The sequence below is a fragment of the Papilio polytes genome, unplaced genomic scaffold (assembly GCF_000836215.1).
Source record: "Papilio polytes unplaced genomic scaffold, Ppol_1.0 DF824102.1, whole genome shotgun sequence".
In the NCBI taxonomy this organism is placed as follows: Eukaryota; Metazoa; Arthropoda; class Insecta; order Lepidoptera; family Papilionidae; genus Papilio; species Papilio polytes.
Window position 1 is genome coordinate 6,578,789 of NW_013525102.1, and position 25,561 is coordinate 6,604,349.

A 25,561-nucleotide genomic window follows, 5' to 3' on the forward strand; every position below is an offset into this window, starting at 1 on the left:
TCATTACGGAGTCGAGTGCTATTTCATTACATGAAATCAAATTGGTAGAAATACATCTTACGTCAATGTTGTGCATAACTTTGGGTAATGAAGCCATTTTCGACAATTGGACATTTATTAAAAAAACTATTTATAACATAATGTGTGTTATAATCAAACACCCATAGTTATTTAAAGAAAATATAAGAAATGTTATCAATTTAATATCATATATGTATTGAGCGGACACTTTGTTGAATACTTTAATTTATTTAATTCTAACAAAATAATTAGGATTCAGATATTATGCGTTTTTTAAATTTCAGTATACATATTTGATTTATAAGCCCTATGTGATTTTAAATGTGTTTTTAAGTATTATAAACATACAATATCATTGAAGAAAGTAACATTGGACATACTGACTCTTAAAATATTTTTTATTTAGTGTAAATAAGAATAAGTGGTTAATAGGCTTGAATTAAAAATGATAGATAACCTTTACATCTTTTAAAATACAAACAGATATATTTACATAAATATTTTGTTTGTAGCTGTTTAAAAATTAGCTTCAATTATTATAAACAATATAAGATTCACCATAAATATTTATGTACTAAACTAAAAAAAGCGTAAAAACTATCTATTGAGAATTTATTACTATATCACTATGCCTTTTATATTAAGAAAACGATAATTACAACTAAAATTGCATTCTGCACTGAGCGATAAAACATGATAGTTCAATTTTAATTCGCTACGAATTAAAAAGTTATCAATATATTTTCAATACATAGAAGTTTATAATGATTTAATTAGAAAACGGCTTTAAAAATGTCATTTAGTGTGTTTTCAGAAACTAAATTTAAAATATGTTTAATCACATTAAGAACTGCTTTTGTCCATTTCTGTGGCTAATCACAAAACCTATAGGGTTATACCATTTTGTTCTATTTATGCATATCACAGAGAAAGACGCAACAAAAGACGAAAACTATTTATTAAAAGAAATGATAATTTGACTAGTTCATAAAAGAGAAAAAAATGAGCAAAATGAAACCTAAACAGTATTTTCCAGTACATACAGCAGAGTTAGCTTTATGTAAATTTTAATCCCATAGTTTGATGTTACATTGCTTTCGAGTAATTTGTACCCAAAATACTTTTTTTTAAATATTAATATCCTACGTACGATTACATGCCCTTTTCTATTATTACGATAGCGATATATTAAAGAAATGTCATACGACTACCACACTGGTAGAAAAAATGATCGTACAGTGTGGCAATACTTAATACTCGCCCAATAATGCGGTTTAGCTTTTGACCTCATTATAAAAATATAGCTTTTCTTCGCACACTCATAAATTTGAAATTGTCAATTACATATTATATTACATTGAATATCGATTAAATATTGACAAACTTATTTATTGTATTTCGATGTAATTCCAACATGGTATTGTCATATGCAAAATACTGAGGGTTACCATTTAGAAATTAAAATATTAAATTCAAGATATTGGGAGCCTTATTAGTTATTATTATAATTTAATCTATTTAATAATTGATTAGCTGCCGTAAAACAAAAACTTAATCTAAATAAGTTTGTCATATTAATAGTAATACTACTTTACAACTACACTATATTACTCAAGTTAATAAGTTACGAATCCAAAAGATTAATAATTAACATAAATACTTAAGTTTAGGAATTGGATTCGGAAAGCTAAGCCCATTATATCCATCGATAATATTTTTTCCAAAGCTACAAGATTAAGTACCTACGATATGGTCTGTGGTCTAAATGGCGTTTTCTTAAATGTAAACTTTTTAATAATAGTGACCTTTAGTGCTTAAGAGAATCACTAACCGATTGTTTGTGAACGAAACTTAAACGGGCGATATATTAAAAAATGAAACTCCAGATTTATATTCGATAATTTTACTAAAATAATAAGCACCAAACCATGTTTGGAATGTTCTGTATTGCACCACAAAAAAAAATCGAATTACAAAAAAATGTATACACTCATTATCGTACATTTTTCAATTAAATGTGGCCAGATATAAAAATAATCTCCCAAAGATTAGTGAATTAAAAATAAATAAATTCGGCTACAAAGAGCAACAAAGGTCACCATTAATTTTAAGTTTACGCGACATTTTAATCGAGCGAATGAACAATGACATGAAAAACTGTTTTGACGAAATTCCAAATACATAGATAGTCCCTTACAAATTATATCACATTCGGTTTTTTTTCGATATTATTAGTAAAATAATCTCAAAAAATTCCAATACATATTTCGGAGTAACAAAAATTATATTAGTTTTGTGTTTTTAAACCAAAATAACTTGTGCAAACGAATTAAATAATTGATAATTTAGATGAAGACCTACCTCTTCAGTATTTTTTATTACGAGATTTTAAGCACGCAAATACGAATAATCATCACTCAATGACTTTTCTATTGCGTAAAAAAAGTATGTTTTTACTAGTCGTGAAACGTAAAGGTCTATCTATGCATATTAGTTACCTTATTTTCAATATTGACTATTATCAAATAAGAAATATTCAATAAAACGTCAGAGTAGCTGCCGACCGCAGTAATGCGCGCAACAGAAATTAAAACGTTCATACACGGCAACAAACATAAATATCACAATTTTGTACGCGTAATAAAATTAATACATGGCAACACAGACCTCTCAAAAACTATTAAATTGGTAATTTTTTCAGTGTTGCCATATCAAAAAGGGTAGATTATAAAATTCGCGAATTTTGCGTAAATCATTGTTGTCTTTGTTCAAAATAGAATCGGACAGTTTTGTAAAATAGTAATTAATTCACGGCCAGTCTTCACAGAAGATCACGTTATCTCATTTCTGAACCATTCCTATATTTAAGTACAGAAGGCCCGTCCTTACTGCGGTTTAGTCTATAGAATATTCTAGAACTGCATTTGACCCCTGTTTGGTATAGAACACCGAAGAACAGAGAGTTCAAGTATTATTAGTTTTGGAAAAATGTAAAGTTTGAACATTATTACCACAGAAACGACGGACGAACCGTATGAAAATGTTCCTGACAACTATCGCCTGTCTTAAAATTGTTATTACTAAATACGTATTGTTGCCGTCACATAATCTTAACCAGTTACACTTGAGGCTAACTAAATAAATACTTAATTAATATCATTAAAAAACATATTACAAATAAAACAATTATGAAATAGGAAATAATTTCCGCTTTTCGACTTCACTGTAGTGTAATGGAAATGTATTACAAAGTTGCTCCTAATGGTAGACAGGACACATTTTCCGCATAACTAAGTAAAATAAATTATACTAAAATTGTGTTTTATTAGTTATTTCATTGACATTTGACAGAATTCTATATTTTATTTTTTTTATAACTTTCGGAGTGTAAATATGAAATATCATTACGAGGAAAATGGCCTGCTCGTACCAAAATTAAATTTACAATACATCTAATCCTTTATATAAACAATACATTAATAATCACTCTTTGCCGATATTACGCGGCGTCACCGCGCTATGACGTCACAGTATTCCACCAATAGCCGTCGTCCGTCGCGACCGGCCGACCAATCACAGCAGTCGAAACAGTCGATACAGATGTGTCCGAGTTACATCGCTGCGTGCGGTCACCGGTGCGTCGACAACCAAGTACAAGCCAGCAATGTATAGAGTAAGGTTGAGACAGTTGGCGCGGTGCGCAAGCGTCGCTGTCGGGAGCCGGAGCTACACTGAGTTTGTGTTCGCTCGCCGCATTAATCTTATCTGAAATTAAAACATCGATGTATTAATTAGATGAACATTTACAAAGACCAATTTAATAACAATAGCGTCGATTGCTCAGTGGTTTAAGCACTTGAACAGTAATCAACAGGATCTGGGTTCGAATCCTGTCATATATGTACTAATGTGATTCTCGAATTTTGTATGTACATAATTTACCCGACTTCCTCACTGTAAAGGAAAATATTGCGATGCCTCAACATATCTGCGAAGAAATTCTAAAATATGAAGAGTACCCCGCAGTGAGCCAACGACTAAGATCTAGTCGCACTTAACGTTGGATACCCTAGCTAAAATTTATAGTAATTTAAACAATACCATAATGGTAAAAACGTTATTCTACTTCAATACTAAGTCTACCAAATACAGTCAAGTATGGCGCGTTTATCCTACATACTTCAGATTGACATTGACAGATGTAATAGGGACGGGGGACGTCAATCATCTAGTGTTGTGCTTCACCTGTATCGATATTCTTAACATAAAGGAAAAGTGACTTGATGGGACATGTACGATAATGATATAGTGTTGTGCTACACTGGTATCGATAACACTAAAAAGTGAGTTTTAATTATACTGTTATAATAAAGCGTAAACATACACTTTACTGCCTAAGATGTCAGCAATTACAGCATATTTTTGAATTATACTCTTTTTAATAAAAAGCCCTACACTTACGTCACGCTTTAGGCTATATATTTTCACGCCATTTAACTTAGGGGGTAAATTTCATGCGGATGAAGCCGCACGGGAACAGCTAGGTATATAATACTGACGGTATCTGGCTAGCAGTCGGATGCGTTGAGGTCGAGCGGCGCGGGGTGCGGCGCGCGCTTGGCGCGGGTGAGGCGGTCCAGCTCTGCCGCGGCGTCGGAGCGCGCGGCGGCGGCGGCTGCGGGCGAGGCGTCTGCGCGCGGCCCGCCCACGCCCACGCCCACGCCGGGGGAACCAGTCTTCTTGTATAACAGCGAGTTGAAGAAGTTGGCCAGCACGCCTTCGTTGCCGGGAGTACCGCCGCCCATGATCTTTGTGCCGTCCAACTGTTAAAAACATGAATTACAAGACTATCGCATGTTGTTTCTGAGATGAAATAATAGATAGCGCTATAGCGTGATTCTTGTATAGATATACAAGCATCTTATGTTTTTTTTTGGACATTGATAGACCTGCTAGTTTTTAGAGTTTGGCTATAAACCAAAATATATGCTAATTTAAGTGACTGTAGTGACTGTTTAGTATTTAAATTGATACAACTTTGAGAATTGACGAGTTAGTAATTATACTTTATTATTCAACACTGTGTTCAGAATAAATAACGATTGAAACTTAAGATGTTAAGTTAGCATCATCATGGCCGTAGCTCTAAAGTCAGAAAATCATGCTGATGTATCAGCACATGTATTTTTTTTTGAGGAATTTTGATGTTATAAAATGTTACTGCCATATAATCCTTACCCACACAATATCTTCAGATTCCCATAACATTTGGATGTTTCGGTAGTTATCATTGGTTGTTATTATATTTTGTAAGAGTTTAATTGCCTTCGTCGTTTATTACTTGTATCTAGAGATTGTACTGTTTCTTTAAATCATATATGATAAAGTTTTGGACTTCACCATGTTAATTTTGTGTGTGCGTGCGAGTGTGCGTAAGTGAGTGTGTATGTGTGTGGGTGGGTGTGTGTGTGCGTGCGTGTGTACCTGTGCGGCGGTGCGCTGCGCGGCCCGCAGCGGGGAGTCGGCGCGCGGCGCGGGCGTGCCGGCCTGCAGCGCGGCGAGCTGCCGCTGCAGGAAGGCCTGCTCGTCCTCCGCGCACACCTCCGCCTCGCGCAGTCCGCCGCTCTACACACAATATTTATGTTACGAGCTGTACCGTGCTGCTTCATTAAGTAGCCTATGTGTTCTTCCAGACTATCTACATCTAAGACAAATTTCATCAAGATCCATTCAGCCGTTTAGACTACAAACTTTAACAAACATCCATCCCTCCATCCATCCATCTAAACCTTCCCATTTATAATGTTAGTAAGATTATAATTCTTTTGTTTCTTTTTTTCTAGCAATAAATGTATATTATGTTCTATTTTATTTCACTCAATCATAAAAACGAATGAAATCAGAACGTCGGTAGCCAGGACTTGAGCACTTGACTTGTAATTCCCAGGTCCTGAGTTCGAATCTGGCCACATGCCAATGTGATTTTCTTCCTTAGAAGATAATTTACCTGAAGTTCTTAGGGTGAAGGAAAACATCCTAATGTCTGCATATCGGCGAAGAAATTAAAAGACACGTGTGAAGTTAACCTGCAATAGGCCAGCGTGGTTGACTATGGCCTAGTCACCCCTAACATGGGGATGTATAGTGAATGAAATATAAAATGCGGTATATACTGACTTTCCTGGTGGCGGGCTGCACGATGATATCCCGGTAGTAATCATCAGGCTTGCACGACTGCATATTTTCATACAATATGCTGATCTTCTTCATACTGTCCCATCCCGCTGGACTGGAAAACCGAATTTATTTTTACTTAATGTGTACGAAAAACAGTAATGTGCGAAATGGAAGCCTCTGCTTAACCCTTTAAGTTACGGGGGTGAATTATGATGTACAAGTGCGAATGATTGAATATATAGATTTACCTAATCTAAATCTAAAACAACTTAATAGTGGCTTAACGAATCTGGATGAAAATTGTGTACAGAGAGGAATTACAGTCTAAAATAGGACATAAGCAAGTAACTTATTAAATTATCTGAGATGTGTAACCCATACCATGATCAAAAAGGGAGTGATGACTGAGATGACGTATGATAGTTATGTGGAGGAGAAAAATGTCGATGGCTACAAAGGAAAAGACCGAAGAAAGTATGGATGGATTGTGTGAAATAGGATATGCTTAAGAAAGGTGTGGTTTCAGGTACGACGACTGATAGAGATGTATGGAAGAGCAACATACTGTGCCGACCCTCCATAAGGGATAAGGACAAGTTGATGATGTGGAGGGCAAAAACCTGTTGATGATGTGTTACGCAAATTTTTTAATAAACATTTCGATGTGACTTTCCTGTTAACTTTTGTATTAAAAACCTCAAGCGTAAAAATATAGGGAATAAATTTATCGCAGTATGCAGCGCAGACTATCGATCTATGAGTCACGTTGACACGCGCCAAATGACTCATTTCTATCACAATACAGATGCAATGCAATTCTCTACTTTTACTCTTATTTTTTAGATATTCAACAAATAATAAGTAAAATGCTACTGTAAGATTTATAACCAACTTATGGTCGTAACTTCGTCCCGAAGAAATAAAAACAAAGTTTACAGTTTTTTTTAATTGTCCTTTTGTTATAAGCAACGCACATACGTAATGTCCACAAATAATTTAAATGTTATTACTTAGATGTTTTTTTTCTTTTTGGCTTTCACACTTAAGTGTATTTAGCCACTTATATGTTTAGATTTTCGTCTAGTTTCCATCGATTGACTTGACCAGGGGTTCGCAAATATACGTTTACTGTTATTATTAGGGTCGCACGCAATCTAACAAAATGCAACATGAAATAAATATAATAGAATTTTTACCTAAAAAGTAATGTATTCTAAACAGATATGCATTGTATTTTATTGATTTTAACTACCAAAAGTCTAAGTCATCCCTTGTCTAGACAAAATACATTACGTCTGTCCCCCTCACTAATACATACATGCCCTTTAAGAGAATTTTGATAATATTCTAGATTATTTTAACATGTCTACCATTTGATATTTTACTAACTATAACAATTTTAATAGTGGTAGTGCCCGCTTTAACATCTTAGCACGAATGGGCTGGCACGCCCGGTGTAGTACCACGACCACACAGAAGACAGTCGTGAAATGGAAGTAATTCCGTGTTTCTTCTGATGAGTGTGGTGCCGGAGGCCTAATTTATATGCCTTACTCCTTACCACCCTTTTCTCATAAGGAGAGGATGGGAAGGGGATGTGGATTTGACAGTGGAGGAGATGCATAGGAAGGTGAGATACCCTCTTTATGTGCGTCTCCTCCTTCGTCGGATAAGGGTAGGCATCGCATCTGCAATTGCGGATGTCTATGGGCAGCGGTCGCTTCGCCATTTTGGCGGATTCGGGTGGCCGCTTGCTCGTTTGCCACCTTACGTCAATAAAAAAACAATTTTTATTAAGTTCGACTGCACAGTAAAAACTGCAGAACCTATTTACTTAAGTTAATTACAATTTTTAGATTGTAGGTTATCCTGCATTGTCCATTGCATCTCAATTACACAGACCTAGAAAAAAGAAGTTCAGTCTATACTCACATGAGCACCGCATCCTTTTCCACTATAAGTGCCGGCGTACGGAAAGGCAGTCCGTATATCCTGTGCGTAAGGTATTTGTATAACAGATCGCAGTTCTTGTCCTCCTTGGCGCTGGTATAGAATAGCGCAGCACCGTACTGCAGACAGAAGCGCCGCACCCATTGCTGCATGAAGTCGAAGTGTTCATCGCGGTAGTCGTGCTCCTTCTCTAATGTGCTCATGTAGTCCGTCTACCAGAGGTAATATTACAGCGTTAAAAGTCATAACAGCGTAAAAAAAAACAATCATACTTCATGCTAATATTATAAATGCGAAAGTTTAGATGGATTTTTGTTAGTTTGTAGCCTAATCGGCTATACCGATTTCGATCAAATCTGGCACAGATGTAGAGTATAGTCTAGAAGAACACATATTCTACTCGCTTTTGTTGTTTTTATTCCACGCAGACGGAGTCGCGGGCGAAAGCTAGTTTACTACAAATAAATGTGCTGAATTTCAATTGAAATGAGATCTAAACAATATTACCTTTAAAAGAGCAGACGCACTTTGACTAAACTAGCAAACTGTTGTGCGATTGTCGATTGTTTCGCAGCGAATTCAACTGTTTAGTTGCACAACTAAAAATCGAGTAGTGTGCACACTTCCATATAAACTCATAGGAATCAAAACGAGACTAAACCGTTGATATAGTTTAGTCAACAGTGTGAGCGTTCTAAGATTGCAATTGAAATATAAATAGATATGTTTGTAATCAATTTAAACACTTTCCAAAACAATAATAGAATTGAAGAGAGAAAAATATGTCAATTTAATTTTACATTTCTGTAGTTCACTAGCAATCCTTACCTTAGTAACAACGACGACAATATCCAGTCCTAAATTCGTGGTGAGCACGGCTTCCGGTAATGGCGCGTCGTCATCATCATCATGAGCCAGTTCATCAGCCAGGTTGCGTGAGGATCGCTTCATCGGTGAAGCAGCCGGCTCCAGCTCATCACCAGGCTCCGTATACCGCTGCCACTTCTGCGTCTGTACTTTCTTGCTATCCAACCTTTGTTCTGGAAAGAACACGCTAAGATACAGGGACGATATGCTTGTTCGATTGCACTATAACATACGATATGTTTTTGTATATGTTTTTATAATGAAAACTGTAACAATTACAATTTAATAATATAAATCAAGAAGAGAAAGACCAGACCTAAAAGCTTTGTCTTCACGGGCGTCACGACCCGAACATTGAAGTAGGGAAGGCCGATAATCAAGAAGGCTGTAGTAAAATCCTTATTCCAAAGAGAATATGCTTATTATAGTAATTTTTAATGAAAAACTGGCAGATTGATTCTAATTATTTATGTAGGACTCTAGGGATTGTATATTAGAATTTACGACTACCTAGAGCTTGCCCCCCTTGATTGCCTTCATCTTTTGAAGACCCTTTGGGAATATTCTTGTATGTTGGTTTACAAATTGCAAATCTATAAACTATTATTGTGTATAATCATTGTGATACTGAAGATATCACGGACAATGATGCTGACGTCATTGTAATTAACTGACAAATTTCAATTGTAATTGGTCAGTCGCTTCCTTTGTAAATGGCATAGCTTGTTTACTTTATAAAGATTATTTTATAGCCGAACTGGCAGGCACCCGCGACACCGTCCGCGTGTAATTGAAAAGACAAGTAAGTAGCCTATGTTCTTCCAGGTGTCAAATTTTATCGAGATCCTTTCAGTAGCATGAGCTACAAACTCTAACAAACATCTATGCATCTAAATTTTCGTATAATTATATTAGTAAGATGAGGTCTTAATTTGAAAGCAACGTGCATTAAGATTGCTTTACTAGTACTGTAAAAAGTCTTGAAAAAATATGAATCGTCGCTATTCAGTTTCCTGGTTGCAAAAACGTTGCAATTTCAGTGATGTATTTAGTCAACGGCGGTCATTTCCCGCGACCGTGCACTTTCACAAATTAATTGCAGACGAGAGCATCGCACCCGCCAGCCCGCCACATGCACTTCACAGCCGAAATGTTTAAAATCTATTTGAATAGTAAAAAACTTTCCTTACTGAGGGGACTTCTTACGCTCAGAAAATTTATCAAATTTACGTAATGAATTTGAATGAAATATTATTATTTATATCATAATGCAACCTGCACATATTAACGAAGAAATTCAAAGTCAACCAATCCGCAATAAGCTCCCGTGGTTGACTGTGCCTTAACGGATGTAAATTGGGCTGATGACGATAATAAAATTTATTTCATCATCTCCCCTACCTTATCCTACTCCCTGTAAAAACTGTAAATCAACTAATTTTAAAGTGTTATCCAATAAGCAAAGTGTAACAAACTGGTGAGTTCCGGAAACAGAATCCCGTTAAAACTTCAAAAAGCTCACTAACTGGAAATAAATTATTCTAATGAGATATAATTGTAACGTATCTTTAATATGTTAATTGTCTATGATTTTTAATTACATGAAGTAAACGTTATAGAGTTAAGAACTACAAATTACCATAGAATTAAGAACAAACAGACTTTCAAAGATTATTTATAATATTTTGAGGATATCACACGACAAAGATTTCGGATATTGTTATCTAGTGTTCAAATATCAAGCGATTTGATTACCGGTCACCCACCTGGTCTAAATACCCGAAAATATAACGAGGACAAGACCTTTAGAAGCCTTATAAAGACGGATATAGTTTAGTAGACCGACACAACGCAGGTAGATATAGTCTAATAAGTAGGAAAAGTCGACGCAGAAAAATGAGAAAGACCAAGTACTTATTATTCTACTTTCGTAGAGTCGACGTAAAAAGTTTTTGTGTGTGTTATCATCCATCATCCATCATCCATCATCTCAGTCATCACTCCCTTCTTGATCATGTCATCGTTACGTCACGCAAAATACCGTATCCCCTACTACATGTCACCTTTCGCGCAATCTATTCCTAATTCTGTCTCTCTCCCTGTTCTAAATCACATCGAAAATTTCAATTTGTACCCTCTGACCTTGACATTAATATCGATTTCGTTAAACAGTTTTACATCCCAGCTGTGAATATACATATTAAACTGATCAAACGTAACCTGTCGGCAAAATGACTAAACAAAGCAGCTGGTTTTAATATTAAGCTAAGACGCCACTGACGTAACAAAATGAGTCAGCGTCAAGAAATAAACATTATGTTGGACCTTAATATTCTAGTAGCGTCTTTGAATAGCATACAGTATAAGGAATTTTAAACTTAAAGCTTTAGCTTTAAGCTCCTTTTTAGTATGATACGTAATCCGGATCTATTATACAATCTTAACGGAAATATTTGCATCGTAAACTAAACAACGCATTATAAATTCTTTATAATAGCAATCTATCAACTAGTGAAAAGTTTTTTTTTTTTAATATCTCATTAATTTCATATAAAAATTTGTAATGTTATATGAAGGGTTTTGGCAATCTTTTATTATGGATGGAATCTGTGATTATCACAATGTTTGTCAGCATAGTTTTTACATGCTCAAAAAAAAACTAAATATGAATAATTACAAAGTATCATGTATGTAAATACAAGTTCAATCAATATAAGTTTATTGAGGGATCAAATCAAAGGCTTATATTGTAAATGTCTAGTAAAGAAATCTCTTACACAAAATCTCTGATAAGACATTCAAAGTTAATTTCAACATGAAAAAAATGTGAATCATCAGCTCACATTTCATCCCCACCAAGGGGCTCTGAGACTAATTAAGTTAGGGGGTGAACAGCCCATAATATAGCACACTGGCACAGTGCGGATTGACTTCATGTCTTTGAATTTCTACACTAAAATGTGCAGGTTGCATCGCAATGTGTTTTGTCACTGTAAAAGCCAGCTAAATGTACAGGTGAAACTCGTAAATTGATAAAAAATTTTATATCTAGTGGTTCAAACCTGGATGTATAGATTATGGTATGGTCAAGTGCTTAACAACTCTCATAAAAATAATTGACTAAAACGAGACTTCTTAAGCATTTCGGTCATTATTTCATACATCCAATAGTAGACAAGAAGTTGTGTTATGTTTATACATTATACTTATTGATTTGTATCCATAAGTATTTCAATGTATAAATCACAAAGGACTAAATACAATCTTCAAATATTTAATAATATTATATGACTATGAAAGTTCAAATGATAAGGAGACAAAATTGACCTAGGATTTAATGAACTGGAAACTTTCTTTACATAAAATAAAATAATGAAATAAGTATAGTTTAAATAATTTCCTCAATTATTTTGAAGCAAATTAAAACAGTGCTTTACACCGTGGGTTATTGGCAGAAAAAATACTTATAAAGCTGCCTGCCTTGAAAATTGGTTCCAAATGTTTTGTGTTTACCCAGACACTAACTTACTTATCTATTAGAAAATTGATAATACCATCCATTTACTATTTCATCTTACTAAAACATATTATAAGTGTGAATATTTGGAAGGATAGATGTTTACCACATATCTTGGAAAGCTGATAGCATCTGAATAAAATTCAGCTCAGGTAAAAACTTCCGTGGAGAAAACATATGCCACTAATTCTATTTTTAAGACACCTAGTCAGAAGAAATATTATCTGTTACACTTACCAGGTGTGAGATCTAATTTGTCTATGTGATCGCCAAGCATTGATGCCCAGCTTTGTAATTGATCTAATAAACCCCAAGGTGTGGTCATCGCTACTGTGAATATGACCAGAGTGTGTGGGAATGTGTCCTCATTTAATGCAAACTTGAGCAGATTTGTGTGGCCTGGATCTCCATCCAACACCCATACACTGAGCCTTGTGTGGTCTAAAACAAGAGAAATATTGTATCAAACTTAATAAAAACAAACATTATTTACAATACTAGCTTTTCAGCAATTGTATTCATGTAGCAGTTTAAGTTGACAATAGTCACTCTGTACTGCTTTTAAATATGTTCTGTTTTCATTCAAAATGCAAGGTTTTTTGTTTTGATGATGTAAAATCATGTTTACAGAGATTAATCGAAAACAATAGGAAAATTTCATTTTCTAATAAGAATCATATTTGATATAATCTAAATACTTACCATCACGATATTCATCTCTTACATCTATATATGCATATTCTAGTGCTGACCCTTTCTTTGGGTCTTCAACTCCTTGTAACTTAGCTATGAGTGTGGTTTTACCAGTTTCGTTATCTCCCAAAACTAATACATTCTTGTTTGAAGGTAGCTTAGTATTACCCTGGTTTTGAACTTCTTCTAAAATCGCAGACCTAGAAGAGACAATCACCGTAATTTTATTGAAGATCACATATTACCTCAAACACAGAAGTCCACATGTTTATGTATGGAATGGAATGTTGCACTGAACATTAGAACTTTTTAACACACAAAAGGTGTTCGTCGCAGCTAGGTCGTATAGTTCTCAGGTAAGAATCTTGACATCACGTAGGTGTGACACATTGGATACCCTACATGGATGCTGTATGTTACCCGTGAAATAACAATTAACCATTACCATAAATTGTCTTTCCCATCACTGTTGTCTTTCTTTCTGGATTTAAGCCCATTAGCCTGGCCGTTTGTCTCCATTCTTCAGGAATTTTAGAAGATAACAACGGCACTGAGGGCTTTTCTTTCGTTTTCGTTTCGGCTGTTCATACGTCACTCTCACCACAGACAACAGACAGGTAGAGCGTAGATGGATAGACTCAAAACATTATAAAGTGCTGCAAAATTAGTACTTTCCACAAAAAAAATCTTATTGTACAAATCTGGTAAATATTATGATCATTAGATTAAAAACAAGGCGTTTAACTTACTAAACAACAAGTTTACATAATTTGTCACGTCTTGTGAGTTCTCATTTACCGAGTATCGAGTAAGTCTTATTCAAAGTGCATGAAATAGCAGCGTTTAATCTTCACTCTAAATAGAGAAAATTCTCGCAAAAAAAAAAGTAGAAAAAGGGATGAGAGGGCGCAAATAGAAGTTATAATTTTGAGGGACATAGGAATTAATCAAAGAGGATATAAAATAGAATTTGCACTCGGTGATCATTACAGATTAAAATTGGTCTGAATCAGTGTTGCTTACATTCCATTCAACATTACTCTTAAAAAAGTAAAAAAAGTACAATATAGCTTATGGTTTTGGATTTGACATTTATTTGTCACATTGACATTCACTGATCAATTCATTCATTGTCATTCATTAATTTAATGTCAGTTGGAAATTGTTGTGTAGACAAAGTCAAAAACTGAGTAGAAAATTGAAAATACCAAATTTAATTAAATCTTTTGTACTTGAATCTTATAACACACCGACCGACTACATTGTTATTAAAGCTTTATTTTAATTGACCTTAGCCATCAGGTACAATGTCTCGAAAACCGAGTAGTGGAAAAAAGAGCAACTTGTCCCAAGTGAGTCATTATTTGTTTTGTCTTAGAAAGTTCAATTGATTAATGATTAAAATACATGAAACTTCATAACCTTTACCATAAAACTAATAGGAATATTATTTTAAAGGCTTAGTATTTTCCAACAAGTATTAAGTACTAAATTATGATTTATCTTATTGTTGTAGTTTGGTCTACTAGACATCCCAGACTTTGACGATGGAGACGAACCTCTTGATCTTTCTGATGACGACATAGATCTGGAAGCTGAATTGGCAGCTATCAGTGGTGGAGGAGCTCGGAGGCCCAAGAAACCTGCACCAGTACCAGTAACAAATCTAGATGCTATGATTGCTGAGAGCCTAAAAGACATTCCCTCTGATGATGAAGGATCAGGTAGGATATATGACATTAAAATAACACATCTGTATGTAAGATATTATGGAAAACATTTTTTTTGTTATTTTAAATTCAAATTTTTTGCTCATTACAAAGATACAATTTTTTCTTTGAACTTTAAATTAACAGAAGTCAAAATCTAATTGATAAGCAAAATATGTATCCAGTATCATGTATAGGTAAATCATACTTCATACTAATATTAGAAATGTGAAAGTTCAGATGGATGGATGGATGAATATTTGTTAGAGTTTGTAGCCTAAACTGCTGAACGGATCTCAATGAAATTTGGCATACACATAGAGGATAGTCTGGAAGAACACATAGGTTACTTGGTTTTGTTTTCCTAATACCATGCGGACATAGTCGCAGGTGAAAACTAGTAATATATAAGTAAAAAAGTTCATAATAACTAGATAACAAACCATTGGCAACTTTTTAATACTACAACAATTTCAGTCACACAAGTTGTAGCATTAATTACAACAAAATTTTATGGAGTGTTCAGAAAATTGAGAATAGATGGTTTTATGGCAGGTCTATGATCTTATTAATCTTTTTTAACAAAAAAACAGGCACATTGACATATAGGGTTTCTCGCCATACATAGTGATTTTTTTTTGTAGTTAATCCAAGATATAACTGCTATTATTATACAATTCAAAATGAATCACACTGATGACTGTTTCATTTGAGACTTCCTCTATTCAATTAAGGAAATCCTCATTTTGCGTTTTACCTTTTTTTTTTATTGTTTTATTGTATAAGTAGGCAAATGAGCAAGTGGCCACCTGAATCCACCGAAACAGAAAGTGACCACTGCCCATGAACATCCGCAATTGTCCAAACCTAATATACTTCTGCAGTTACCTTAAAAGCTTAAATACCTTTGAAAATCTGGTTTTTCCTAAACAGGTGATGATGATGACCCTGACCTTCTAAGTGAGCTGAAAGAGCTTGCCATAGATGATGATGAGGCACCCCCTCCCCCGCCCCGTGCCGCCCGTCCCGCGCCCCCGCCACCGGGAAGTACTGACAGTAGTGTTATCAGTGTGTTACAAGACAGAATAACTAATTATAGTGCAGCTGAGAAACATGCTAAGGACAGTGGAGAGAGTAGCCGTGCTAGAAGGTAATGTTACTAATATTATAAATGTGAAAGTTTAGATGGATGGAAGGATGGATGTTTGTTAGAGTTTGTAGCCTAAACGGCTGAACGGATTTCGTTGAAACTTGGCATAGATGTAAAGGATAGTCTGGAAGAAAACATAGGCTACTTTTATTTTTCTTTTTTTAGTTGTAGATAAATGTAAATAACACAGTAAAATGTTGGTGGAAATTGATCTAGGCTTTGTCTAGAGGCAGTTGTCCCCAACTCCTTCAGGTGAGTCCGATAACCAACATCTTAATACTTAGACCTTTTTGTGGTAGCTATGCTTCGTTGCTACTAATATTATAAAGAGGGAATTTGAGTTTTATTATTTTTTAATTTCACGCGGACGAAGTTGCCAGCAACAGCAAGTCATTTATAATAGCAATATTAAATGGTCTAAGTGACCTCGGGTCCACTAGAAACTTGCTTATGAATCTTAACAACTAAAACTTTAAAGACAGTAGTATGCTAATGAAAGATATGACAAGTCACCTTATAATAATTGAAGTTACTTCTAATCTTGTATATACAGATTCGGGCGTGGTTTAAAAACCCTCAATGATCTACTGAAGCAGGCTAAAGCGGGCAGACCTATCAAGAATGAAGATATACCACCTCCAGTCACTCTCGGCAAATCAGCCCCGGAGCAACCTGCAGCTGAACCTATACCAAGTGCTCCGCCAAGGACCGTGCCAGCTCCAGAAGCCGAGGAGCTACCAATAGCCCCGGAACCAATGGAGCCTCCACCCCCACCTCCGAGAGTGGAATCACAAGGGATCAGCTCAGAGAGACAAGAGGGTTTGCAGATTATATTAAGTAAGTTTTTACTTATGTTATATTGAAATATCAATGTAATAAAATTTTGCTATATGTTTACTCTATGGTTAATTAACATATTTCCGATGAAATCAAGAAAATTATTATTGTTATTTATAGTACTGTTGATCGCGACTTCGCCCGCGTGAGATTAATAAAATAATAAACTATTTGCCCTTTGTTACTTACTGATAATGTAGCTTTTTAATGGTGAAAGAATTTTTGAAATAAACCCACTAGTTTTTGAGATACAAAATTACAAATCACTCCGCTTTATAAGAGAGTTAAGAATATAATAATTTGTTAAATGTTGTAAAGTCGCTAATTGTTAAGTATTCACGAATAACACTAAAAATAATCATAAACAAAAACATTCATAAAATCATTAAAAAGTAAAAATTTAAATCAAAAATTGTAGGGTATTTAATAATTTTTCAGGACGTAAAGAAGAGTTTAAAGCTGCGGCATTATCGTGTAAGCATTCTGGGGACAAAGCACTAGCACTGGAACACCTGAAGGTGGTAAAGCAGTTTGAGCTGGTGGTGGACGCGTACAAGGCTGGTCAAGAGATGGACCTAAGCGAATTGCCTACACCTGAAGCCATCGCTGCTGCATTCAAGTCCCAACAAAAGGGTGAAGAAAGTGTGCAGAACTCTACGGGTATGTACAAAATTAAAACAAATAAATTCAAATTAAAAAAACAGAATTGAACGCTAGTAACATTAATTTAAATACCCTTAAATTAACAGAAGCAAGTCCTCTGGAGCCAACACCTGAACCTGCAGGTTTGATAACCGCGTCGACACTGGCTGAAGCTTTAAAACAAAGACTTGCTGCATTCCAGGTAATGTTTAATTAAAAATCTCATAATAATATTAAAGTACTTTAAAAATCCTAGGAATAGGATAAATGTTTCAAAGAAGAATTTTAGCAATATCCAATTTTGCCTTTGGATAATTTTGTGCGTTTATTCGCACCATTGTGTTCTTTACGCATTGAAACCAATTTATTGAAACAAAGCTTTGGTTTATAGGATCAAGAAGCGAAAGCTAAAGAGCAAGGTAATTCGTCTAAAGCTCGTCGTATGGGGCGTATCGTGAAGCAGTACCAGGACGCGATACGACTCCACGCGGCCGGACGCCCACTGCCGGTAGACGAACTGCCCACGCCCAGCGGGTACGCACCACTGCCCACTGAACAGGTGAGTTACATTGCCCACGCCCAGCGGGTACGCACCACTGCTCACTGAACAGGTGAGTTACATTGCCCACGCCCAGAGGGTACGCACCACTGCTCACTGAACAGGTGAGTTACATTGCCCACGCCCAGCGGGTACGCACCACTGCCCACTAAACAGGTGAGTTACATTGCCCACGCCCAGAGGGTATGCACCACTGCTCACTGAACAGGTGAGTTACATTGCCCACGCCCAGCGGGTACGCACCACTGCCCACTGAACAGGTGAGTTACATTGCCCACGCCCAGCGGGTACGCACCACTGCTCACTGAACAGGTGAGTTACATTGTCCACCCCCAGCGGGTACGCACCACTGCCCACTGAACAGGTGAGATACATTGCCCACGCCTAGCGGGTACGTACCACTGCCCACTGAACAGGTGAGTTACAATGCCCACGACCAGCGGGTACGCACCACTGTTCAGTAATTATGACTACATAGCCCACAGGTGGGAATAAACTCCGTTGCCCACGTTATAGTAAATGTGGTCTAATTGCCCACGCTCAAGTAGTAACTCACCACTACGTAACAGTTCAATAGTAGTATTCCCACGTATAAGGGTATACCCAACTTATTTTCTTTCTATTTAATGTTACTAGGCAAGACAATTGTATGTTAATTCCAGGGTAGTGGACACGCGTCCCCCGCCGCGCCGCGGGCCCCTCCCCGCGCAGCCCCCGCCCCCGCCTCGCCACACCCCTCCACAGCCCCTTCCACGTCGCCCTCCACCTCTCCCTCCACTGCGACCTCCCGCCACGACCGCCAGCTGACCTTCTTACTTCACAAGCAGAAAGAATTCAAAGAAGCCGCGCTCAATGCTAAGAGAGAAGGTAAATATGTCTTACGATACAAATATTTTATTAGTAATCAACTTTCGCCCGCGACTCCGTCAGCGTGGAATAAGAAAAAAACATAGTGAGTAGGCTATATGCTCTTCCAGACTATCCTCTACATCTATGCTAAATTTCGTCTAGATCCATTCAGCAATTTAGGCTACAAACTCTTTTAAACATCCATCCATCTAAACATTCGCATTTATAATATTAGTATGATAAATCAATAACATAAAACAATAAAATATTATAAATAAATTATTCAGAAAAGTAAAACTGATTTATACCCTTAATTTGTAGCTTTTTAGCTTCAGTTTTACTGCACTAACCAGTCATAGTTACAACTACATTACGAACCAGTTTAATTAAGCATTAAATGTCTCTGAGTGCGTTAGTTGATAAATAAACATTTGCAGGCAACATTAGCCAGGCTAAAGAGTATCTGCGGGCAGCGAAGGGTTTCGACTCCGTGATAGAGGCGGCGCGCGGCGGACTGCTCGTCGACCTCACGTCCCTGCCCCTGCCGCCCAGGGAAAAGAAACAGATCGAACAGACGTGAGTACAGTAAAACATGAATATCTGGATAAATATTGATTCTGTCTGTTGTCTCAGTAATGTACAGTTGGAGAAATTTGCGGTGTGCCACTTACAGATAAAATGCCTTTTTTCTTGCAACGACACTGATTTTAATAATGATATGTCAAACTTAGTTAAAAAAATCATAAATTTGATGTCTATTATTGTGTACATATGTATGTATCATTTTTTTTTGACGTTTGTAAATTTTTTTTCCCTCTGTCATTATTTTTGTCAACTATGTAATTAAATGTATCATGTTTGCCTTCTGAATGGATTAAATTTATTATTATTATTATTAAAATATCATAGGCTACTTTTTCGTGTTAATGAGGTCCGCTAGTTCGGTTCAAAGGATATAGAACATTGGAAGAACACAAAGGCTTAGTTAATTTTAACTAAATGCGGAGTCACAGTCAACAGCTACCTTTAATTAAAACACTACAATAAACTCCCTAGAACTCACTCCATACACCCATATAACGCGATTTTTTAAAGGAACCTTTTATAACGCGATTCCTCTCTTTTGTGTTGTAAAACGTGTTATAGGGGATATTATAGCGCGACGTTATAGAGGGGTTTATCCTACAATTCCAGCTTCGATATAGTATCAAAAGAAGACTGCGATGAGTTAGAGACGGATGCAGAAGAGGAGGATGTGCTGTCGCGGCTGCAGCGGCAGCTGACGGCGCAGCTGCAGCAGTGCCTGCGCCACAAGGAGCACTGCCGCGCGCTCGGACACCTCGCAGACATGCACCGCTTCGAACAACTCGCTAATACTGTCAAACAGGACTTAGATGTCGTGGTTGTCGCTAAAAGGTAATTATAAATTAGCTAGCACAACACTTCTAAGAAATTACCATCATCAACAGCTTTTATCTGCCCACTGTTGGGCATAGGCCTTTTTTATATCATAAGGTGGCAGACGAGCAAGCAGCCACCTGAATCCGCCTAAATGGCGAAGCGACCGCTGCCCATAGACATTCGCAATTGCAGATGCGTTGCCGACCCTTATCCGATGGAGGAGGAGACGCACATAAAGAGGATATTTCCCCTTCCTATGCATCTCCTCCACCATCAAATCCACTTCCCCTTCCCATCCTCTCCTTATGAGATAAGGGTGGTAAAGAGAAAGGGACTTAAATTAGGCCTCCGGCACCATCAGACGAAACACGGAATTGCTTCCACTTCACGCCTGTCTTCTGTGTGGTCATGGTACTAAGGGGGGCGTGCCGGCCCTGCAGTGCTAACATGTTAAAGCGGGCACTACCACTGTAAATTTCCCAATACCTTCCACAGATTGCGGTCCTTCGCCTTCCGCATCATAAATTATCATCATATTTCAAAAATATTATAAATGCGAAAATTTGGATGGATGGATGTTTGTTTGTTAAGAGTTTCTAGCCTAAACGGCTGAAAGGATCTAGACAAAATTTATCATCGATGTAGAGAATAGTCTGGAAGAACACATAGGGTTCTTGCTTTTGTTTTTTTTTTTTAAATGAAATAGGCTATATTTTATAATGTTTTTTTTTTTTTCAAGAATTAAAATGTAGCCTAAGTTAACAGATAAATTATGTTATATGTTACTCCAGGATTATTTTCCTAAAATATCAAGATAAAACATCTTGCCTATTACAATAGTACATTTACTAGGTGACTAGGCCATAGTCAACCACGCTGGCCCACTGCGGGTTGACTTTAAACATATCTTTTAAATCGGGTAAATTATGTACATATGAAAATTCGAAAAATCGAAAATCACATTGGTATAGCGGGATTCGAACCCAAGACCTGTAGATTACAAGTCAAGTGCTTAAACCACAGAGCCACTGACGCTCATTGGTTGTATTTCTTTATGTATTGAAGTAACTTAAAAACTACTAGGTTAGTCAAAAATTCATTCACCATTAAAAAGCCACGTTATCAGTAAGACTATATTTTTATATTTAATGTTACGCAAGCCAAGTCGCTAACAACAGCTAGTTCATTGTATTCTAAAAAAAAATCTTGTATAATAAATTAATTTCCAGCTTAGGCCACGACCCGCCGAAGTTCCACTACGAGAATAAAGTGTTCTCCGTAGTGCAGTGCAACACGGACCTTAACGAGAACGAGTTAGAGCTGAGTATCGTGCGCGGCATCGCGTACAACGTGCCCAACCCTAAAGAAATCGATACATACGTTAAATTCGATTTCCCTTATCCACAGGTAAGAAAAAGTCACAAAGTTTATAATATGTTGTTATCTCTATAATTCTAAAGAGAAGAGACGAAGGAAAAACAAACCATTGCAAGGAGTATTTTTATAAGTGGATCACTGCGGATTTCTTTGATTGTACATTGGAACCGACTTCAGTCAAAGAGTAAAATTCGCTTCCCCCTTTAAATTGAATTTCATTTAGAAAGTTAATCGTTCGACATGTTTTCTATATATCATAAGGTGGCAAACGAGCAAGCGGCCACTTAAAACCGCCGATATGGCGTAGCGACCGCTGCCCATAGACATCCGCAATTGCAGATGCGTTGCCTACCCTTAATCGACGGTGGAAGGAGACGCACATAAAGAGGATATTTCCTCTTCCTATGCGTCTCCTCTGCCGTCAAATCCACTTTTCCTTCCCATCCGTCCCTCTAAGGAAAAGGGACCAAAATTAGGCCTCCGGCACCACACTCATCAGACGAAACGCGGAATTGCTCCCACTTCACGCCTGTTTTCTGTGTGGTCGTTGTATACACCGAGCGAGCCGGCCCTGCAGTGCGAAGATGTTAAAGCGGGCACTACCACAGTTAATATATAGACTAACTCACTAGAGCCCCTTTATCTAAGTTAAACGTCACAAAATCTTTTTTCTATATCAAATAACAACCAACCAATAGTAGCGCCTCACTGCTCGCGACTTCGTCCGCAAAAAATAAATATAGCCTATCTTACTCAGTGATAACATAGCTTTTTAATGGTGCAAGAATCTTCGATATCAGCCCAGTAGTTTTTGTGTTATTTCAGTACATTCGGTAATCCAAAAAATACAAACTTTCCTCTTTATAATATTAAGTATAGATAAGTTTCTTATTGTGAGTGTGAAAAGTGGATAGGAAATATATTTCCCCGACTGCGAACATTGCAGGAAGCGCCAGTATCCGACCGCACCGGTACAGTGAAGGACACGAACAGTCCGCAGTACGAGGCGGTCTTCACTCTGCCGATACAACGCAACAACAGACAATGTCTGCGTGTCTTTAAACGACACGCTATCAAATTCGAAGTTTATTCCAGAGGGTGAGTCTTGATTAATGCTGTTTGCGTTTAAAAGTCAGTAAAACGCACAAAAATGCAATATCAATATTGTTTGAGACTTGTACATGCTTGATTTAAATCTAAAAATCATTTTGTTGCTGATTTTATAAATATTTGAAAATTTTCTTGCTAGATTTACTGTAATGGGTGTTTCTAATGTCATACTAAAAGATATCATTTAAAATTAGTTATGGTTTTATTTTGTATGTTTATTTTGTATATGTAGAGCTTTTTTAGTTGTACAGTTAATGTGTTCATCCCTTACTACTTTAGTAGACCATAAAGTATAACTTGCTTTGTAGCTTTAAGACTTTTTCCCCGGCTGTATCGGTAATTGTATTTATCAATTCCAATTGCATTCAAATCAAAATCACATCCCTCCAACTGTATTCTTCACTTCCCTCGAACTGTATTCTTCACGACCCTAGAACTGCATTCTTTAACTCCCTCGAAATGTATTCTTCACACCCCTTGAACTGTATTCTTCACATCCCTCGAACTGTATTCTTCACCTCCCTAGAACTGTATTCTTCATACCCCTAGAACTGTATTCTTTACTTCCTTCCATCTGTATTCTTCACCTCCCTCGAACTGTATTCTTCAACTCCCTCGAACTGTATTTTTCACCTCCCTCGAAATTTATTCTTCACCTCCCTCGAACTGTATCCTTCACATCCCTCGAAATTTATTCTTCACCTCCCTCGAAATGTATCCTTCACATCCCTCGAGCTGTATTCCTCACCTCTCTCGAACTGTATTCTTTATATCCCTCCAACGGTGTTCACCTGTCCGCTTGTGGGTCCATGCATGTTGTATAGAGTGGTGTAGTAGCGTGTGTGCGGGGCGCGGGTGTGCAGATGTGACGCGGTGTGGTGTTGCAGCGGCTGGTTCAGTCGGGACGCGCTGCTCGCCACCGCCGCACTCAAGCTGGCGCCGCTGGAGACCCAGGTCACCTTGAACGAAGCGATCCCGGTCAGTCTTATTTACATCTATACTAATATTATAAATAGGAATGATTTGTATTTTTGGATTAAAATAACTCGGAAAGTACTGGGCCGATTTCAAATTCTTTCACTATTAAAACGCTATGTTATCAGTGTAATGCAGGGTTTTTAACTATTTTTTCACGAAATCGCCAACAGCTAGTATTGAATAATTTCGTTCATTTTTCCTTCGGTCATGTTATTATATGAGAAAACTAATTTTTGTTCCCGACTATACCTGCGCAAATAAAAACCATTTGTAAATGGTCTATATCTGTGCGTTCACAATTATAATTTTACTGCCTAATACTGATACGTATTAAACTTGGGCCGCAAATTTTAATGAAATTTTGAGTTCAAGTACGGCCGTAAATTTACAGTATTCAGTCGTAAGATAAATTATAAACAATACGTTTATTCATTCATTACATTATAATAGGATCATTTAAATTCGAATTCTACATAAATTGGAATTGTTTCGTATATATTGTAATAGTTGATGGAGGGGCGGCGCGCCGCGGGCGGCTCCTTGGAGGTGAAGCTGCGCGTGCGCTCGCCGCTGCTGCAGCAACAGGTAGACAAGACCTCGCATCGCTGGCTTGTCATTGACAGCTAACTGCCGCATTAAAACTAGATACAAGCTTGCTGGCATACCCTACTGAGTCCCCTACCCTGTCCACTGAGGGACTATACCATTTTGTTATTTGATAGCGGTTACTTTGTTTTAGATAACCGCTTAAACTGTTCGATATTCCTAAAATTTTTGTTTTGTCGCCTTTTGATAGATTAATTTATATTATGACAAAGCTATATAGCTTCTACAGAAGCTATGACCGCAGTTGTAGATTACCTCCATTTTGATAACTATGGGGTCTGAAAAATGAAATAAATAGTAATCTCTTAATTTAACAATTAAGTATATTTTAAGGAACTTGAGATTTGAGGTTATTAAATATTGCGGTTTTATTTGTGTATTTTACAGCTTTACAATGATCACAAAATAGACTTTATTTTTTTAAATAGTTTACATAAAGAGGATTTTATTGTCAAATAACCTCTTTCAACGTATAATGAAAGTACATACTATTAATAGTTGTAAATGGCTAGGGGAATTTATTTGTAAATGTTCAAATCTGTCCAAATATGTACATAAAAATGTTTTGTCTTTTATTCAAGTTATAATTATTTAATTTCCAAGTGCCTATTGCTATATTTATTGGCGTTGTAATTATTGTAGATATGTTGTATAAATCTGTATCAATAAATAAATGTTATTTTAAAACAAAATCTTTTATTTTACACACTTATATGTAATTGAAAAATGTATTAAATCAGACCAGGCGCATCTATTAGTTTTATTAGTCTAATAAAAAACCGGGCCAAGTGGCGCCACTATCGCTAATACATCTGGTTTATGTATGCAAATAAATCAGTTCCATATTTTTCCGCAAAATGAATTTTATAACCAAATCAGGTTTTAACAAAATGTAGGTCAGTCACGTCTAAAGATCAAGGAAAAACTGCCCCAAGGTAAAATCCAGTTTTAACCGGCAGAAGATCGTGATCAAGTAATTTGTCCACTAGATGGCGGTAATGACTGTTAGTTTGATAAGTAAATATTTTCGCCGGTTTGGACAATATCGTGGTAAATTAATTTGTTCGATGAAGAACTAGAATTTATCGGCATAATACATAATGTTTGAATCTGCTGTA

The 25,561-nt window shown here is 36.5% G+C and overlaps 2 protein-coding genes across 3 annotated transcripts; one reads left to right on the forward strand and one right to left on the reverse strand.

The window, feature by feature from the left end:
• Window positions 1–3,016: 3,016 nt before the first annotated feature.
• On the reverse strand, window positions 3,017–13,846 carry LOC106099661 (cytoplasmic dynein 1 light intermediate chain 2). Its single transcript, XM_013278261.1, has 9 exons — window positions 13,671–13,846; window positions 13,235–13,425; window positions 12,770–12,973; window positions 8,977–9,188; window positions 8,131–8,360; window positions 6,199–6,310; window positions 5,506–5,646; window positions 4,581–4,844; window positions 3,017–3,786 (listed from the first exon to the last, which is right to left on the reverse strand). The coding sequence occupies exons 1-8, from the start codon at window positions 13,742–13,744 to the stop codon at window positions 4,590–4,592; spliced, it is 1,419 nt and encodes a 472-aa protein (XP_013133715.1). The 5' UTR covers window positions 13,745–13,846; the 3' UTR covers window positions 3,017–3,786; window positions 4,581–4,589.
• A 514-nt stretch (window positions 13,847–14,360) lies between these two features.
• Window positions 14,361–25,086, forward strand: LOC106099660 (coiled-coil and C2 domain-containing protein 1-like). 2 transcript variants are annotated; one of them, XM_013278259.1, is made up of 14 exons: window positions 14,361–14,577; window positions 14,742–14,949; window positions 15,868–16,084; window positions 16,638–16,921; window positions 17,360–17,581; window positions 17,671–17,765; window positions 17,955–18,122; window positions 18,785–18,989; window positions 19,409–19,547; window positions 20,166–20,387; window positions 21,602–21,779; window positions 22,696–22,847; window positions 23,723–23,837; window positions 24,345–25,086. In XM_013278259.1, the coding sequence occupies exons 1-14, from the start codon at window positions 14,533–14,535 to the stop codon at window positions 24,462–24,464; spliced, it is 2,370 nt and encodes a 789-aa protein (XP_013133713.1). In that variant the 5' UTR covers window positions 14,361–14,532; the 3' UTR covers window positions 24,465–25,086. The 2 variants fall into 2 exon arrangements, with proteins under 2 accessions (XP_013133713.1, XP_013133714.1); XM_013278260.1 differs by having other exon boundaries at window positions 23,747–23,837.
• The last annotated feature ends 475 nt before the right edge of the window (window positions 25,087–25,561 follow it).